Source organism: Lepisma saccharinum, chromosome 6, assembly GCF_977018435.1.
Source record: "Lepisma saccharinum chromosome 6, izLepSacc3.1, whole genome shotgun sequence".
NCBI classification, from domain to species: domain Eukaryota; kingdom Metazoa; phylum Arthropoda; class Insecta; order Zygentoma; family Lepismatidae; genus Lepisma; species Lepisma saccharinum.
Window position 1 is genome coordinate 81,498,485 of NC_139234.1, and position 19,948 is coordinate 81,518,432.

At 38.3% G+C, this 19,948-nt stretch overlaps 1 protein-coding gene across 1 annotated transcript in view; it reads left to right on the forward strand.

The window, feature by feature from the left end:
- The window catches only part of LOC145988917 (atlastin-3-like), a 284,911-nt gene extending 266,781 nt beyond the window's left edge, over positions 1 to 18,130 (forward strand). Inside the window, exon 12 of the mRNA XM_083124215.1 lies at positions 16,536 to 18,130. Coding sequence (XP_082980341.1) covers positions 16,536 to 16,745 — 210 coding nt within the window. The 3' untranslated portion in view covers positions 16,746 to 18,130. The remainder of the gene's footprint in view (positions 1 to 16,535) is intronic.
- The last annotated feature ends 1,818 nt before the right edge of the window (positions 18,131 to 19,948 follow it).

Sequence of the window (19,948 nt, forward strand, 5' to 3'; positions counted from 1 at the left end):
CGCGAGGCAGGGAGTCGGCGATGTTCTGAGTGGACCTACGCGAAACCGTAAGGGAATACTCGTCGATTGCGGTTGTCTAACATAAGAGCTTGGGGAAAAGATGCTTTGGGTTTTCAAATACGTTATGCTTCCATTATTTGTATAGAGATCAAAATGGCGTCCTAGTATATAGTAACGGACGCTCTTAAAGGCGTAAAGAATCGGGAGAAGCTCAAGTTCTATGATCCCGAGTCTATTCTCGTGATCTTTCAATTTTTTGGAACAATAAGCCACTGGGAGCCACTCGTTCTGCGCATTTGGCTGCATCAAGACCGGGGCAATAACCGTTTATCTGGCGTCCGAATAGACGCGTGTCTTTTTGTCCGGTTTATAAGGCAAAAGTACAGAAGTCGTAATAAGAGCTTTGTTTAAGGCTTCGAAACCTACCTTTTCAGGTAGGTCAGGTTACTCCCATTTAAAACGATTACATTTGACCACAAGCGCCTGCAGTGGCGCAGCAATGTCCGGATATCCTTTAATAAACCACCTGACTTATGATGTCAGACCCAGAAAGCGGCGTACTTCACAGACAGTCGACGGCCGGATGTAGTGTGTGATTGACTCAATTATTTTATATATTTTATACGAGATTTTGTAGCCGAAACGACAAACTAAATTTCCAATAGCAAGAATTTGAAAGTAGGCAAATTTACATTTATCCGGGACGAGCTTGAGTCCGGCCGCTGCTAAGCAATTCAACATCTGTTTTAGGATAACTAACAAGTCTTGGGATTGATCTGAGAAGCAAAATAAGTCATCCATGTATGACGCAAATTTGGAGCTGTCCATACCTGCACACACTAATTAAATACAAAGCATGAGCCAAGCGGGGCTCGTGGAGGCTCCCATAAGTGCGAAGTTCATCTCGTAATAACCTTTCCCAGAGATGATAAAGGCTGTATCAGGCTTAGAATTCTCTGAGAAGGGCAGTTGAAAAGAACATGATGCAGGTCTAACGAACAATAGAATAGTTTACCACCTATGTGTAAGGTCTCATTCAATTCATTTATGGCAATCGCATCGAAGGCGGTATTTTGGTTCTGAAGCCTTAGGTCCTGTACCATTCTGTACTTCCCATTCAATTTACGAACGAGGAAAACAGCGGAATTGAATGGAGAAGATGAGTCCCTAATAATGCCCTGTCTTAGGAGGTTGTCAACGTGATCATTCAACTACTTTCGTAAGTGGATACGGCTTAGACATGAAAAGAACATCGTCCTTAAGTTTTATCCGATGTATATAGTTCGTAGCTCGGCCAACGTCCTGCTCCGACGAGGAAAATACATGTGAATACTCGTGTAAGAGCTGCAACAATTGTTGTTTTTGATGGAGCTCGAGGTCCGGATTGATATCAAATTTCTGTCGCCCGGAGATGTATTGCTTGCATTTCCCGGCTCTTCGGATATATTTATATGTGCAGAGGGAGAACTTTATCCGGCACTTTCATCTTGACTTTCTTCGTGACTTTCAGCCGGGGACGGAAGTTCCCAAGAATCAGCTGTGCCGATGCGCGTCCCCTTTGGAATGGTTACTTTATGAGCAAATGGATATGTAATGCAAATAAGGTTCGTTTGTGAATTTAAAATGGCCTTGGTATCAACAATCCAGTCTGTTGTTGAAAGGTCACGTCAGGTTCCAATAACTTGTGAGATCTGTCAACAGCGTTCACTAAGTTTACTGGAATACAAAGATAGGTGTGAGGTTTGGTTCTTTTCTTCCTCGGTGCGACGAATTCAGAGTGCAGATTAGTTCTTATCATATGTGCTACCTTAATAGAAACGTCAAAGGCTCTTCGGGTATTATCCCGAAGACTGGACTTTACTGGAGATCCAAAACTGTATAGTGTGAGTCGGTTGGTATAAAAATCAAAGTTAGCCCTCTGATTGGTGAGAAAATAATTTCCCAGAATAACTAACTAACTAACTCTCTAGCCTTCTTAAACCCGAAGGTTCATGGCTGCAGCAACACAGGCCTTCCATCTGTCCCTATCTTGAGCAAGATCTATATATTCTTTTCCATCCCTACCGATTTTCCTTAGGTCCATCTCGACGTTGTCCGTCCATCTTTGTCTTGGCCTTCCTACTGGTCTCTTACCATCAGGTTTCCCAACAAGAATCCTGTAAACTCCTCTTTCCTCTCCCATTCGTGCCACATGGCCTGCCCACCTAAGTCTTCTTGATTTAATTATTCTAATAATATCTGGACATGAATACAAATTATGTAGTTCTAAATTATGTAACCTTCTCCACTCACCTGTCTCCTCATCCCTTTTAGGTCCAAATATTTTTCCTAAGGATCCTATTTTCAAATACGTTCAATTTATGTTCCTCTTTCAATGTAAGGGACCAAGTTTCACACCCATATAGTACTACAGGCAAAATTACGGTTTTGTATATTTTAACTTTTAGTTTCTTAGATATTAAACGAGAAGACAAAAGTTTATGAAGAGAGAAGTAACATGCATTTCCTGAATTAAGCCTACTTTTTATTTCCTCTTTAATAGAATTTTCATTTGTTAATATTACTCCTAAGTATTTGAATTTGGAAACTGGTTCAAACGAGTTGTTATCAATAATTAGATTTTGATTATTACCTAACACTTGGTTTCGGCCTGTAAGCATATATTTAGTTTTCTCTTTGTTAACTTCCAAACCTATCTCTTTAGCAGTTTTGAAAAATATTTTAGCATTATTCTTAATTGTATTCACATCATCCCCCAGTAAGTCTACATCATCTGCATATGCTAACAACTGAGTCACACCATTTAATTTTAGTCCTTCTTTAGTTTCGTTTACCTTCCTAACAGCATATTCTAAGGCAAAATTAAAGAGCAATGGAGATAATGCATCTCCTTGTTTTAACCCATCATGAATTGTAAATTTGTCAGACATATTAATACCCACACGAATTTTACTTTCTGTTTCACTGGTGCATATTTTTATCATACTAACAAGCTTCTTAGGTATTCCAAACTCTACTAATATATTATATAATTTATCTCTTTTGACCGAATCATATGCTTTTTTGAAATCAATGAATAGCTGATGGACATTTTGATTATATTCCCACTTTTTTTCAAGTGTCTGTCTGATGTGAAAAATTTGATCTGTAGTTGATCTGTTGCGTTTAAATCCACATTGATAATCACCTATAATTTCATTAGCATATGGGGTTAGTCTTGTTAAAAGAATGTTAGATAATATTTTATATGTTGTTGAGAGTAGAGAAATTCCACGGTAATTATTGCAGTTCATTTTATCACCTTTTTTAAACACAGGAACAATTATGGATTCTTTCCACTGTTGAGGGATTTCTTCTTTATTCCATATTAAACAAATTAATTTATGAATTTGACATATTAATGAATTTCCACCATATTTAATTAACTCAGCTGGTATTAAATCAATGCCAGGTGCTTTGTTATTCTTTAGCCTTTTAATAGCATCTTTAACTTCAGTCAAGTTAGGTTCTGGAACTAAAGGTTCTGCTGTGTGTACTTCATTCACTTCTGATTTATCTCCTACATGAACATTTAAAAGGTCATTAAAGTAGTTCTTCCATCTATTTAGAATATCGCTTGGGTCAGCTAGAAAATCACCGTCTTTATCTTTTATCAAGTTTACTTTAGGTTGCCACCCCTTTCTAAACTCATTTACACCTTTATATAAATCTCTGATATTTTTATTTTTGCTGTTTGTTTCAATTTCGTTAATTTTGCTTTTCAAGTAATCTCTTTTTTTACTTCTAAACGTGCGGTTAACTTCTCGCTTTATTCTATTATAATTGTTTAGATTTGTATCATCAGAGTTATTTAACCACCTAAGTCTAGCCTGATTTCTTATTTCTATTAGATTATGACATTCATTATCAAACCATGGCTTACTTTTTCTCGGTTTATGGTATCCTATACTTTCTTTAGCTGCTGATTCTATTGCATTACGTATGTGCTCCCAATTCTTATTTACGTCTGTTTCATTTATATTTTCATCATCATTTAAATCCTGCAAAACATCAAATCTATTTGACAGTTTAATTTGGTAATCTTTCTTAATTCTTTCATCTGTAAACTTTCCTGTATCAAATTTTAGAACTTTTAGATTTTGTTGCTTATGATTTATCACTGAGAGTCTTTCTCTTAATTTAGCAATTACTAAATAATGGTCACTGGCACAGTCAGCACCTCTATGTGTACGAACGTCTATTATACTAGTATGCCTTCTCTTATCAATGAGAATATGATCTATCTGATTATGAGTTTTACCATCTGGAGAAGACCAGGTATATTTATGGATATCTCTATGTTTAAAAGTGGTACTTTTCACAATTAAATTCTTTGAGGTTGCAAAAGTAATCAATCTTATACCATTATCATTACTTAATTCATGAAGACTTTCTTTACCAATCGTGGGTTTAAATGTCTCTTCTTTACCAATCTGTGCATTACAGTCACCTAACAGAATTTTCATATCATACTGAGAAAATTTATCAAAGACCTGTTCTAACTCTGTATAAAAATCATCTTTAGTATTATCATCTTTATCTTCCGTTGGTGCATGTATGTTTATTAAAATAATTTTACACCACCTACCCTGTAAAACTGCATATGATATCCTATCATTAATAAATTCTACTGTTTTAAGAGCTGAGATAATTCTATTATTTATGAAAAAGCCTGTTCCAAAATTATGATTTTCAGTACCACCATAGAAAAAAGTATAATTTTTAGTTTTACAATTCCCTTCTCCTGGCCACCTAACTTCCTGGACAGCTACTACATCTAATTTATACCTAACTATCTCATTAACTGTACATTGAAATGCCCCAGGCCGGTAAAGGCTCAGAACATTCCAGGTGCCTAATTTAATATCCTTATTCCTAACGTAGATCTTATCCTTAGTCCAGGGACCTCCCAAAGTAGTCCCCACCCGGAGATTTTGCGAACGGGGGACTATTTTACCTCCGGAATATTTTACCTTGGGAACATCCATGGCCTTATATTGCTGATTCTTGACATGGTTTTTTACAGTGCAGAGTTGTCAGCTCTACGCCTAACCCCCAATATGAATGGAGGAACTACTACAGAAGACAAACACAAACATATTAGACAGCACAACTACTACACAAGACACACACAAACACATCACAACTATAACACAATATAAACACAAACACACCACAACTACTACACAAGACAAACACAAACAAATTAGACAGCACAACTACTACGCAAAACAAACATACTAGACAGTACAAGTACGAAAATTATTCACGTAATAAACGGAAGAAAAATAAATGCCAACATTTTTTTTAAAAAAATGGTCAAATTTCATTGAAAAAGGCAGAAAAAGGCATTATAATTAAAAATAGGCAGTGGGGTCCCAAATAGGCAAAATGAAAAGGCTTCTAAAACATTCGAAACAACATAAAAAACGTATATCCGGAAAAATTTTATCAATATATGCAGTAAATAAAAAGAGGCATTTTGCCAAACTTCCGAGCTCTAGTTATTATTATTATTATTATTATTATTTCCCAGAATAGCTGTTTAAAATTTGGAATAACCCGAAAGTGATGTCGAAAGGTATAACCATTAATCGAAAAGGTTAATAGAGCGATTTCTTTAACCTTTAATCAGCCGAGCCGGTTTTCGAAAGTAACAGCTCTCTCGCCTTGGCCTTTGCGCGCGATTTTTAAATTTCTACACTTATTTCAGAAAAACGTTATATCTCTGAGACTATTTGAGCAATCTACTTTGGATAACTTTTGTTTGAACATCGGAGCACGCGACCGTGTACAATTCAGAAATCCCAAGTGAGAAAAACGGGGTTGGGAGGGGCTAAGTCCCCAAATTTCAATGAAAATAATCTGGCATTTGCCCCCTCTTTTCCTGTTATTTGGATAAAGGGCGCAAACTTTTGCATTGTTTTCAAAGAGTAGACCTTTTTCAACAAAGTGAAACTTGTTTCAAGTCCTTAGTTCTCATACAAGCTGAAATATGACGCAACATGTACAATCCTGCATTTTGGCAAAAATGGCTAATTTGCATATTAGAGAATAAATTAGTATATCTCGGAGACTTTGAGCAATCTACTTTGGATAACTTTTGTTTGAAAGCAAAAATATCGGAGCACGCGACCGTGTACAATTCAGAAACCCCAAGTGAGAAAAACGGGTTTGGGAGGGGCCACGTCCCCAATTTTCAATTAAAAAACAAAAATCTGGCGTTCGCCCCCTCTTCTCCCGTTATTTTGGAAAAAGGATGCAAACTTTTGCATTGTTTTCAAAGAGTAGACCTTTTTCAACAAAGTGAAACTTGTTTCAAATCCTTAGTTCTCATACAAGCTGAAATATGACACAATATGTACAATCCTGAATTTTAGCCAAAAATAGCTAATTTGCATATTAGAGAAAGGGGGAGGGGTTGGTTTTCTTCCACATGACATTTCAAAGTCTTATTTCAACATCTGTCAGCGTTTACAACCTCATCTACAATTATGAAGGTCCTAAAAGCACGTGAATGTTCTAATTGGCACCATAGGTCATATATGACCCATTGGCTGTTTTCGCCTGTACATTCTATGGATCATATATGACCCATTGGCCGTTTAAAGGTTAATTGCAAGTTGTTTGTTGGTCACGCCTTTGATAATTGTATCAATCTGGAAGCGTTTAGCACTTTTTGCAACGTCTTTCGTGCCGATAATAGAGATCTGTGATCCCGTATCCAGGAGGAACTCCTGCGTTTGTCCATCCTGTTGCACATGAATAAAAATCAACTCTGCGTTCGGGAAGATAGAGACTGAGATTCGTTTACCAATCGAGCTACTTGCATCTTTCTTCTCCAAGTAGCTATTGGCCGTTTAAATAATTTTCACTAGCCTAGCAAACATGGGCTGTGTGGTAGGGGTCAGAACACCTAGGGCATCTGACCCCTTCTCGGCGTTCCCCTTGATCTACTCCACCGCGTCGCGACGATGAGGATTTAAAGCGTGGAAGCTTAAAACACGAGTTTCTGACCCGCCACTGTGGTCTCTGGTCATTTCGATAATATCGAGGAGGATTAATGTTGGACGGGCTGTATTTTCCTTGTCCACGGCCGGAAAAGGATGTATTACTATAAAAGAAAGCTCTAGAGGACTGGCCGTGAAAGGAATTATTGCCGTGATGAAAGTCATTAGAGACAAGCTCTTCAACTGTTCCTCGAGACCTGTCTCTGTGGACGAGGGTCTTTGGTTCGATTTCCCTTCGTTTTGTGCTTGACCGAGTCAAGTCAGCCTGAAGGACCTTGACTCTCATTTCAAGTTCCGGGGAGTGTCGAGTGCGTGTGACATCGGGAGATGGCACAGCCGTGTCATGTAACGAGAGAGAACGTGGACTCGGTGCTTTCAGGTCATTCATCTGTGCAAGGAGGGAGTCGGTGTTACCTTTCGACAAGAGCTCCTGCACTTTACGTTTCCGAATGAGAAACTGAAGCTTCCCAAACTCTTTTAAATCTTTTTCCAATTCAGCAACGGAAGCGTATTCCCGCTTGTACGTCTTCCTGATATATTCGGGTTAGAGGCCCAGGGTCAAGTGTTTAATGAGTTTGGCCATGGGCATATTGGAATAGGGACGGTACAACATAAGTTGTTTGTCACGAATATAGTCTGTGACCGATTCTCCATCTTTGTGGAGGCGACATTTAATTGTATCAGTTGCGTGCAATTTATCGACCGAGCCCGTGAACTCGTCGATCAGCTGTGAACTTGTCGATCAGCTGGGTCTTAAGATGATCGTAGGTCACTCCCCTGTTTTGCTGTGCAGCTTTCCAGGCCTTGTACCAACGAAGCGCTGGGCCTGTCAAAAGAGCAGGGAATATGTGCATCACTTTGATAGTGTCCCACTCGTTAAGAGTGGCGATGCTATCCACGCAGTCAAAAAGCTTCGTTGCATCTTCGCCCACTGTGCCTGTAAAGAGGATAACTTAAAGCATGAAGGGGTTTACAAAACCGGCGAACGTCATCTTGGGGGTCGGGGCTTGAACCAAGGTACTGACAGGTAGTGTTCGTCCGCGACTACGCGTGATCACTGGGCTACAGGTGTGTTTAAAAGATGCAATAAGCACGTTTTTAGAATCACGCAAAGTTAACGGACAGAGTTAGCCAAAAAACTGACAAAGTTATCGTCTTTTCCTGAAATGGAGTGAAAGGCCTAATTTTAAAAAGCCAAAAGGAGAAAATAGAATTTTTCATACATTTTGCGGGGGGAAATGAATGACAAATACCAGATCTCCATCACGTATAAAACCCAATACAGGGTTGTTAGGGATCTTAATCTAGGCTATGCCAACCAACCTAAAGCTACTCGCTTATGTGAGAGGTACTTTCATAGCATGGGGTAACACCCCTGAGAAATGAAGGTAACTCGTACAACATTTACGCTTTAAAGCACTCCCGTTGACTGGACTGGCAGGCTCGTGATGTAAGAGAAAAGAATGTTCGTTACCTCTGGTTCTAGACGTGAAGATCGTCTCCGCCAGTTTTCCTGTGCAAGCACGGTCCCTGAAATTAAGCTCTGATGGCGGATCACTCCTCGCTGTAACTCTTTTGCGTATCAATCGATAATCAGACTATGATTCCGTACTCTAAGACAATTCTATTATATATAACTTCGAGATCTTTTCACGCGATCTATTTAAGCGAGATTCAAATTTCCGAACGTTAGCCGGCTGTGCATGTTCTATCCTGCACCCAACCGTTCTCCCGAGTTAATGCTGACTTTTATTTCATTTCCTACTATTTCCTGTTACACTCCCGTGACTGCTGATTCCTCATCATTGAAGGTTGGCGGCGTTATACGCTTGATAAATATACAAAACAAGAAGAGTGACTCAAAACATTATATTATTCAAAATATAAACAAAGCAACTGTAAATGCAGCGATTTCTTTAATATAAATTACTATATTCGTAGCTGAAATACCATGCTTTTAGTGTGCAAATGATAGATCCAGGTGTTCTCTTATTTTCGTATTAAGCAATCAAGTGAAACCCATAATTCCTGAAACAGTTTGTTCTTCTTATAATTACATGCAATATTAATATTTACATATGCCACCACTTCAGTTCATGTAGTTAAATTAGAAAAGTGTTGTACATAAAGTAGAATTTGAAGACTAGTACATATTTACTTTATATATATTTATTTTAGGCTATGTGTGATTTTTCCCTTATGGCTTTCTGTATTTAGCGAACCTCAGTTTCCAAGTTCACTGCTTAACTATATTATGTTGGAAATGAGCAATACAAATTTATTTCATTTGTATATCAGGTACCTTTTATCTGATTTCAGAAATTCAGATGAAGAATTATATCTCTATCATATAAATATCTGCATGATTTGAGGATAGAGATACTTATCTTAATTTTTGGGATCTGAATTTGCACCGCCTGGATTATGTAATGTGAATCAGAAATTCCCAACAAATAATGGTCACGGGTTCGATACCCGGTAGAGGCACTTCGGATCTCACTTTAAACTGTAGATCCAGTCCCAATTACCTTGCTGTGCATAAAGTGGACTTAAAACACCAAATCAAGGAACCAATAACCCAACAAATAAATTTGATGAATATAATATATTGATAATCAATATCTTCGCAATTCAGATGACTGCTATTCAGATATGTGTATTGCTTGTGTACCAATCAATAACATTCTAATAAATAAATAATTTTAATAACATAAATCTAGATTATAGGTATCGGTATATTCAAATTGTGCGAAGAGCCAGATGTATCGATTACTTGTATGCCCGCCATCCAGATATTTCAACAAATGTCAGATTTTCATCAAAATATACATATCAGCCAAATACCTGTAAACTTGGATTTATCCATATTTTTACTTCAGTGTTTGAAATCCGAATCAGCAGATATCCATCATGAGAATATCTGACTATTTATCATCGCTATACTCAAATTTCGATGGCCTGGAGACATATTGCCTGGACTCCTAACCCCCAGATACCCATTGTATCTATATCTGGGTGTCATTCAATTGATACCTGGGTATCCAGAATCTGAAACCAAGATGCTAATAACTAGATACCCGTCATCTGGATACTTCTCACTCAGATATAAATCCTATTGGTTCCCGATTACCCATAATTTAAGCACACAGATACCAATACCCATATTTTTGCCACGCCAGTACGTCGATGCATGTCATATTCTATACCTTATTTTTTAGCATGGAAAAGTGTCCACTGCAGAAAGAGCAACTGTCTGACACCCCCTGTTCGCTCTTCCCGGTAATGAGTAAATTGCTAAAAATCGGTTGAAGCCAATTGTCTTTAGAACCATTTATTGTTTACTTTGGAACTCCATAATTTGTACCATCATAACGTATTTTACAAAAGAATGTACCATTTTTGTACGACTCAAAAATAGAGTACAAACTACAGGGTTATTCAAAATGATGGACTCACTTTCCTTCATGTATATTTCCTTGAATATACATTGAATATTAATAATATACATACAAGAGAGAGAGAGAGAGAGAGAGAGAGAGAGAGAGAGAGAGAGAGAGAGATTAAGGTCTAAAGTTTCGAATACTACCGCTAGAGCGCAGTTGGGTAACCAACCGCTCGAGTGCCAACGCTCGCGTCACCAAGCACACTTCAGGTCAGTTCCGAGTAAGATGGCCACTGTTCAGCATAAGGTTCTCTGCTTTTTTGAGTTCGGCAAAACTGAGTCGGCAACTGCAGTACAGCGGACATTCCGTCTCCGATTCAGCATAGAACCGCTAACTAAGAAGCACATATGCCATTGGTTTAACCAATTTCAACGAACTGCATGTCTCTGCAAAGGAAAAAGCACGGGACGACCGCATGTGTCAGAGGAGGACGTGAGACGAATTGAAGACAGTTATGTGCGCAGTCCAGATACGTTAACCGGTCCTTGGCACCTTGCTGTTTGAGGATTTCTGAATGAAGCCCTTCCTCAACGATGGATAGGTTGCATGGGAAATGAAGACCTGGCTCTTCTGTTGTGGCCCCCGTGATCTAATCTCACGCCATGTGAATTTTTCCTGTGGGGATATGTCATAGAAACAGTGTATGTATCACCTCTACCAACAACTTTGGCTGACCTGTGGAACCGTATCACAGTTGTAGTGAACTCAGTAACGCAAGACGCATCTTCGTGTGTGGGATGAGTTTGGCTACAGCTTAGATGTTTGCCGTGCAGCAGACAGGCCATATTGAACATCTATAACCGCTATTGTAAGTTTGTAAACTTTAGACCTTTCTCTCTCTCTTGTAAGTATATTATTCATATTCATTGTATATTCAAGGAAATATACATGAACGAAAGTGAGTCCATCATTTTGAATAACCCTGTATAATTTTGGTGTAAATTAGTGGACAAGATATCTAAATTTTAGTTTCATATTTAATTGTGAACCTTATCCTTGGGTTATGCTATGTTACCGGTATTATAGTATTTTTGTACTATTATGTACATTTAAAATTTTTGTACCAATCTGAAAGAGCTAAGAAAAGTGGAAAATTGTCGGGTTAGAAAATAATGCCTGAACATCAGAAACGAAGATAGAGCAGAATGTTCTGCATAATTGTAAAATTTGAACTTTGTACTAATTATAAACAAGCTGTAGAATTTTTGTCCTTCTTTCAGTGTCATCTCTGAAATCTTTTAGTTGAATCATACCAGGGGTGCCCATTTGCCCCAAGGCACGAAAAACTAGCTCCGTTCCGATAATATACAAAATGTGCATTTAATGTAAGTTGTATATCATGGTACTGTACCAGACAAACTGCATACGTGATGTGGACTGAAAAATTAGGTGATGGTGGGTGGAGTCACAACGACATGCCATGCCGACAATAATGATCTGTCTTCTCAAGCGCATTTCAGTGTTTGCAGTGAGTGCCTTGTGGCGGACGTAATTTTTCTGTGTTTGCACACAGTACTGTTCAACATGCCGTATTCGATTGAAGAAATATTTGCCATAGTGGAATTTTACGTGCAGACGCGTTCGATAAAAGAGACAAAGTAAATGTTCGCCGAAAGGTTTCCCAATCGTCGGATTCCCTCCAAGTTGACAATGCAAAATCTGCGCAAGAAATGGAGAGCAACAGGATCGGTTGCGAATGCATCAAAAACAGACCTGTACCTGTGCGGACACCTGAGTTGGCAGGCAGAATATAGGAAATGATAACCAGAAGTCCACGACACCACGATTGGCTCCAAAAAGTTGGTGCCTCCGACAGAATGTATCGACGTGTGCTCCACCAGTTGCACACGAGGGCATATCATATGACCGTAGTGCATGAATTAAAGCCACCTGACAAGGTAAAGCGTGTCAGATATCGCAATTGGCTTAATCAGATGATAGTGGACGGTCGTCTGGACCCAACTCTCTTGTTTATGAGTGATGAAGCATGATTTCATTTCTCTCGGTATCTGAACTCCCAGAATACGAGATACTGGTCCCAAGACAATCCCCGTCTTTATCACGAGCAACCTCTGCATCCACAGAAATTGGGGGTGGGGTGCAAAGTGTCTGCCCATTATTGGCCCTATCTTCTTTCACGAAACAGTGAACAACACTGTATACCTCAGAATATTCGAAGAATTCTACGCACAGTTGACCGATTACGAAATGGAGTACTGCCATTTCTAACAAGACGGGGCAACGTGTCACACCTCCGCGTTGTCCATGGAGCAGATTGGGCGCTGTGTTTCCAGACGACTGATTGATCAGCAAGCACTTGTGGCTGCCTCAGTCTCCGACCCTATCCAAATGCGATTTTTACCTTTGGGGAAACGTGAAAGGGAAGGTGTATGCAAAAAATCCTCGTACCTTGCAGCAACTGAAGGACCATATCACACATACAGTGCGCAGCATTTCTCATGCGGAACTGCAAGCTGTCATGCGGAACATGTTATCCCGTACGCAAATGTGACTTCAGGTTAATGATTCAACGTCTATTGTAAACAGTAAGTACATATATCATTATTATTTCAAATGTACTGTACATTTTGTTTAATGATCAGAACGGGGCTAGTTTTTCGTGCCGCACCCGTTACTATCCTATTGCCGAAAGTTACCTCTTTTAGCTTTACTAAAAAACGAGGCTATGAATCAAATCACATACTCTATAGGGTTGGTTTGAGTGCAAAGCGTAAAGGACGAAGAACTCAGAGAATGGGTAAACTCAAGCTCATGAGGGAGGATGCCAAAAACATACCGATGAAATGATGTTAAGGCAAAATTCAAATTGTTTACTTCATCAGGGCTTATTCTATAAGGACAAACAGTTGCACTGGCAACTGCTAAACACGATGATGCAGGACATTTTGGATACATCAAAACTTACGTGCTTAGTGCTTGAGCCTGCTCTACAGAGTATATCATTTTTCTTTCAAAACCTCGTTTCCGATTGATTATTTCATCTGAGGGTACTAGCTAAGAACACCAGCTATGCCATTCTCTTTCCCACTAATATGTAAAAAAGAATAGTTAAATGCAGCTTTATATCTTATCTGGTTAACATATCATATTAATCTCTGCTGTTTTCTAGCCATATGAAGTTCTTATGATCGGAGTAAATGTAAAACTTTGTTCCATACAAGTATATCTTAAATGATCAATTCCAAAAAGTGCAGTTCAACATTCTAACTCCTTCACTGTACGAGTTCCTTTTGTATACTTTAATTTTTGGCTGGCATACTGAACTTTGTCAATGCTTTCAAAGTTGTGATTCTGTTGTAACTTTTCTTGGAATAAGACTGCACCCATTCTGGTCAAGGAGGCATCACATAGCAAACAAAATAACTTAATAAAATCTTGTTGAGATAAAGCGGTGTATTGAACTAATTCCTTAGAGCTCTAAAACTTGCTTCATTTTAATTTGTCCATTCCCATCTTACATTCTATGCTAATAGATTTTCCATATTGGCAGTTTTCCATGCTAGATCCTTTTCATATCTTCTCTAATTTAATAATCCAAAAAAAAATGCTGAAAGAGATCTAGGAATCTCGAGTGTAGCGTCATCCTTCTTAGCATGAAATCTTACCCAGCTTCCTACAATTATTTCACTAAGGTACTTAATTTCTGTCTTTATCCACTCACACTTTTCAGCTTTATGGTGAATCTTTTTTCTTTCACTTTGAAGAATGCTCACTCAAGGTGTTGAAAGTGTTTCTCTAGGGTCTCATCTAATATAAGCAAGCCATCTATTTAGATGGTCATAAATATTTTGGTCTCCGGTTCAGACAATGAATGCATCACATGCATAAAGATTGCTACCACATTTGACAATCCGAACGGCATTCTTGTGAAGCACCAGGAACCTCATATTTAAATAAATTCCTTATAATCCTGATGTTCATTTACTATGGGAATCTGCAAATATTCCGAGGCCCAATCTAGACAACTAAAATATTTTCTCCCTCATCCAGGTACAATATTCTTTTGAGACTTAGAAGCTCCATATCGACTCAGATACTTAGCTAACTACTTCATAGTTTTCAGGTTTCTGGTTAGAACTAACTGTCGAACCTTCACAGGAAGTTGACTAATAATGAAATTTAACACTTCTTCTTGGTTCACCTTTCTACCATTTGCAGCAGTTTCCATAAACTTCCCATCAATATTCCTCTAAGGTTAATCCAAGAGACCTTTGGTATCTCTTATTCCTCAAGAGTTGTTTAGCTTTCAGGGAATTGTATTGATTTTATAATGAATAATAAAATTGATCAAAGGTCTTCCAATTTCACTTATTATGAATGAACCGCGACTTACCTTTCCTGTCATTAGGGAGGGCAATATCCTTAGCCCATAATGCATCAGAATCTTTGTTATATAATACTTATAATTATTAAATTACCAGAGCCTGGGTCTCCACTTCTTAATAAAGTCTATGATAGCATTGCTCTTTCTGTTCTTCAACCTCTCGATTCATGTTATGTTTAAGTTTGATCAACTTATCTTCAGTTTCGTTTGAAGTATCTTCCATGAATTTACTTAGCTCTATCACTTAGTCTGCAACCTGACCTTACTACTTCTATTAAGAATTTCATTTCATCTCCCTGTCTTTCTTTCCTTCTTCTTCTCTCTTCCTCCTGTTGCATTTTCTTTCTTTTTCCACCTTACTTCTGTTTCTCTTTCTTTCTTTGGCTTCTTTCTCCTGTTTCACTTTCTTGCTTTGGCTTCTTCCTCCTGTTTCCTTTTCTTTTGTTCCTGGAAAAAGCCACAAACCAATAGGGTATACTACTAGAGAACTCATATTTTGTTGACGGGCGCCCTGCGCGGGGTTCGTCTCCACGCTCTCCCGGCCTTCTTTGAACATTTTGTGCCACCGAAACACTTGCGCTTGTGATAAACTGTTACTGCCGTACGCTTGCCGAATCATTTCCAGCATTGCTGCACCAGATTTTCCAAGGCGCACACAAAATTTGATCGCGTACCGCTGTTCCATGCTTTGCTGCATTTTGCTCTTGCACACACTACTTTGCAGACGTCCACGCCACGCGTGATCATGCCTCAATGGACGCCAGCAGGCAACTGCCGCTTGGAGCGCTTTCAAGGTCACACACCCCACTACCGACTCCAATCGGTCCCAGCGCGCTCTGACGTCTAGTCGCGGCAGAAAAAAAATATTCTCATTACTTAAAATACAGACCCTGTATGCATCATGAGAAAAGACAAGATAAATAATTGTTCATCAACAAAGTGATAGATGTTTAAGAAAAGTTAGCAAGGTGAATACAGTTTCTATTTAAATAGTCGACTCAAGTCAAAATATGTTAACAGTGCGAAGGTATTTTCACAAAATTTCAATGTTAAGATTTGTATATTAACATTGATGATGATGATGATGATGATGATAATAATAATAATAATAGTAATAACAACAACAATAACAAAATACAAGTTATGAAATCTTATTCTGACTCCCCAAAGTAAGAAAAACATTTGGGAGCACCCTATAACTGTCAAATCTAAATTGTCCCCAAAAGATAAGCACCCTCTCATCTCACACAAAGACTGATGATATAATGACGTAAGACCTTTCCTTTAGACTTACTGCTACTTTAAACCAGCACTTCCTTAGCGAGAAACAGTGTAGTCCAATATTACAGCACAATCTGAATCAACATTGCTTCATTAAATCACCTGTGGTGTTACGTGTTTCCTTAGACTACATCTGTGTACTGACTGCTACTTTACAGCTTGTGAAGTAGATGTGTGTTCCCTTGTTCACATATTATTTGTTATGGTCAAATGCTTGTTTCATTAATTTGCTGTCTTCAATTAGTTCTGTTTGAACTAAGGGCCTTCTGTTCCCATGCTGGAAGAAGGATGCAAATGGTCTTAGTGAGATGATCCCGTTACACTTCTTAATAAACAAAAAAAATCCTAGGATTTTCCCCCAAAGCTTTCATTGGGTACATAAATCAAAGTAATGTATCTTTTGTATGTTACGAACAGGTTGTACGGGAAGCGTATGAAGATCTTCCAAATTCTGCACAGGCGGTCCTTCTAATTGCTGACAAAACCTCACAGAGTGTAGCTGCAAGTACTGGTCCATATGTTGGTCCAGTAGTTGGAACAGTGACTGGTGCTGCTGTATTAGTCGCCACTACTCCAGTGGCAATCGTAGGTACAGCACTTAATGTTCTTACTTTATTTAAGTTATAGAAAATATTCGTAGAATTTTACATTGATCTTATGTGAAAATGGTAATTTTTGTTTCAAATATTATTTTTGATGTACATTTCACTTAAAGAAAATTATGTAAGAACCTATGATTCTAAAGAATTTTCAAAGTTTGTTAAAATGTGTCATAATTAAGTAAACGTCAATGTTACTTGTATGGCTGTTATGTTATTGAATATGGGTCTTAACATGCAATGTTATTTGTACATCATCCATTCCCAAAGGCTTTCTTTCATTTTTACATATAGGGGATACCAGAAAAATGTATACACAGTTCATTTTCAAAATTTAAAATGTTCTACAGACATGAGTATTTTTTTCTTGTCAATGTCTGTTTGAAACTGATGACCGTTCTGTTCCAGGCACTGTTGGAAATGCGAAAAGCGGAATTGCCAACATCAAGAATAATATAGTTCAGAATTTTTACGTATTCTCGTTAATTGCTGCCTTCAATTAATCAACTCTTGCCAGTATTATACTGTAAACTTTATCCTTTATGTATCACTAGAAAAGGTCTAGTGGCGTGAAGTCTGGTGCAAGCCGTGGATATTTATTTGAAGCTCTTCGTTCAATCCATCTGTTGGCATATCTTGCCAAGCATCACTAACAAAGCTGCACTCTCAGGTCCACATCATCTGCACTGAGAGCATGGACTCTTTTTGGATTTTAGCTCTTCCATTACCAATGCCTCAAAACTCAATGGATGCTTGATTTTGAACTTCCTATCTCATGAAACATTTGCCGCACAGATTTTCTTGAACTCTGGCGATATTTTTCCATCAACAATTCCTGGTTTGTGTCGCTCGTCGATGTCCTCTGTCATCCGGAATGTTTCTTGTTGCTATTCTGAATTGTTCCATCTGCTTGAAATTCTCTCCTAAACTGTATTTGCACTTGTACTTCATTTTCAAGCTGTCAGTAGTACTTTAAGATAAATTTCCTTTGTTCAAAGCTTAGTGTGCCTTCATCCATTATTTCAAATTGATTAAACATGAAAAGGTCTGAAAAGTATGCGAGTTAAATTGTGTATTCATATTTTTGGCATCCCCAGTATTTTAACAATGTTTTTAGGGTGTATCTATTTTCTCTTCTTCATGAAAATGAACAGATTTCTGTTTTGATGATGATAGGATTAAACCAGTTATTGGGGAGTAACCTTTTGAAAGGTCCAAATATATCCTGAGTTACAATTACAGTTAGTCACTTTAAAAATAACTTAGTTATAGAAATTGGTACTGGAAGAGTAACTGTAAGGTACTTCTACAGTTGTTACTTTCTGATAGAAAAATTCTTGCAAACAAATTACACACAATCAATGATCATTAACTGTAATAAAATACATATGTGAAAGTTTATGTGTGTCTTATTTATTGTATTTATTTATGTATATTATCACAAGAAATATTGCTGGAACAAGGAGTCGCCTCTACTTAAATTATTTCATTCCGAAATATTGTTCTTATGCCAGACACAATATTTTGGATGTGATAGTATCATTTCACTTGCACCTGTTTCTTTCTCTTCCATTTCAAGCCCAACAAGTTCCACTTATTCGACAATGACTACTTTCTAGTTTGACAAACATATTCCACATGAATCCAGAAATCCACCGAAAACACTGAAGGTTTGGCACAGAATTAGAAATTACAGATTGCAAATAAGGTGGAATGTTATGAATTTAGCATGCTTCTTTGCCAGAGCCAATTTCACTAAACTCGTTTCACTTGTCCAGAGAAGACATATAGTTGGAAACAGAGTTGCTAAAATTAGGTCTTCTACACGTTACAAATTTTCAAGTTAACAATTAAAGAGTCACAAAGTAATTTGAAAAGAATCTGTTGCTAATTTTGTTTCTGTTAAAAAATATTGTTACCGTGACAGCTAGTTTTAAAATTAATTAGTCAGTTAATAATAAAATTCCTTGGTGCAACAACACGTAAGTGCCAGGGCCTACCTACCGACTGCAGACCTCACTCCAACCAGTTACGGGGTGACGTGTGGTCAGCACGACGAACCCCCAGTCGTCGTTGTAAGTTTCCGTGACTTTGTTACCCTACTCATGCTTAGCTCCTCAATTTACTCATGATGGTAGGTAGCCACCGGTCCCATACACTGCCCAAAATCTTAGGAGAAAAGTGGTTACACTTTCCCCAGGAGACTCGAATCTTTGCGCATCCCCTAGCCAGAGTTCAAAGCATGACTCCTTACACTGCATGGACACGGTGCGGGACATAGTTAGCTGAAATTCCTAACAAAAAAGTAGACATTACTTCAAAACACTGGATCAAAATATACGGGGTGAGTCACCTAAGATTACCACCGGAAATATTTCGTGAACAACAAAAAATATTGAAAACTGCTTTCGCAGATATATAGGTATGAGAGAGGCTCATGATATTAGTGAACACAATAGTGAACTACGTAAGGAAGTACGATTTTCAACACAAACTTAGTTTTTTATGGAAACCCCATTTTATTTTCAGGTCACTTGAAAGTACGGAAAAATTCATTAAGAATGGCCTTGTTACATTGTAATACGTCAAGGAGTTCTCAAGTAATTGTAAAGTGAAGTTGAGCGTTAAGGCGCATCCCCACTATGCCCGTCGACAGAGCCGAACTGAAATGCTGTCATGCATGCAGCCCGCACGCTTGTGCTGCATTTTTCCTACACTCGCCATAGATAAGTATCATCTCGGCCTTTTCACAGTTTGGAAATACAATTTTCTCACCAACAGTTCTGAAGTAAGTACACTATCACAAACGTCTGGTTAATCAGTGCAGTTTGTTACGCCCTTGCTTTATTTGATAAATTTGATAAATCAATTTGAAAGATACAAGGGTCGTTCAAGGTTGACCGGGACTTTTATTTCTGCAGAGGAAATAGGTAGCAGAAGAAACACCAAACTATGTCAGTTTTTTAAAGTATTCTCCGTGCGCGCCGAGGCACCGTTGCCATCGTTCTGGCAGCTCCCGAATTCCTTTGGTGTAGAAAGAACTTGGTTGTTGTCGTAGCCACTGGAGTACATCGCTCCGCAGTGCTTCGTCTGTCATGAATTTCTTCCCTCACAGATGGTCTTTAAGGGGTGCAAACAAATGATAATCACTGGGGGCTAAATCCGGACTGTAGGGGGGATGGGGCAGAACTTCCCAGTGCATGGCGGCCAGAGTTGTTGTTGTCACATTGG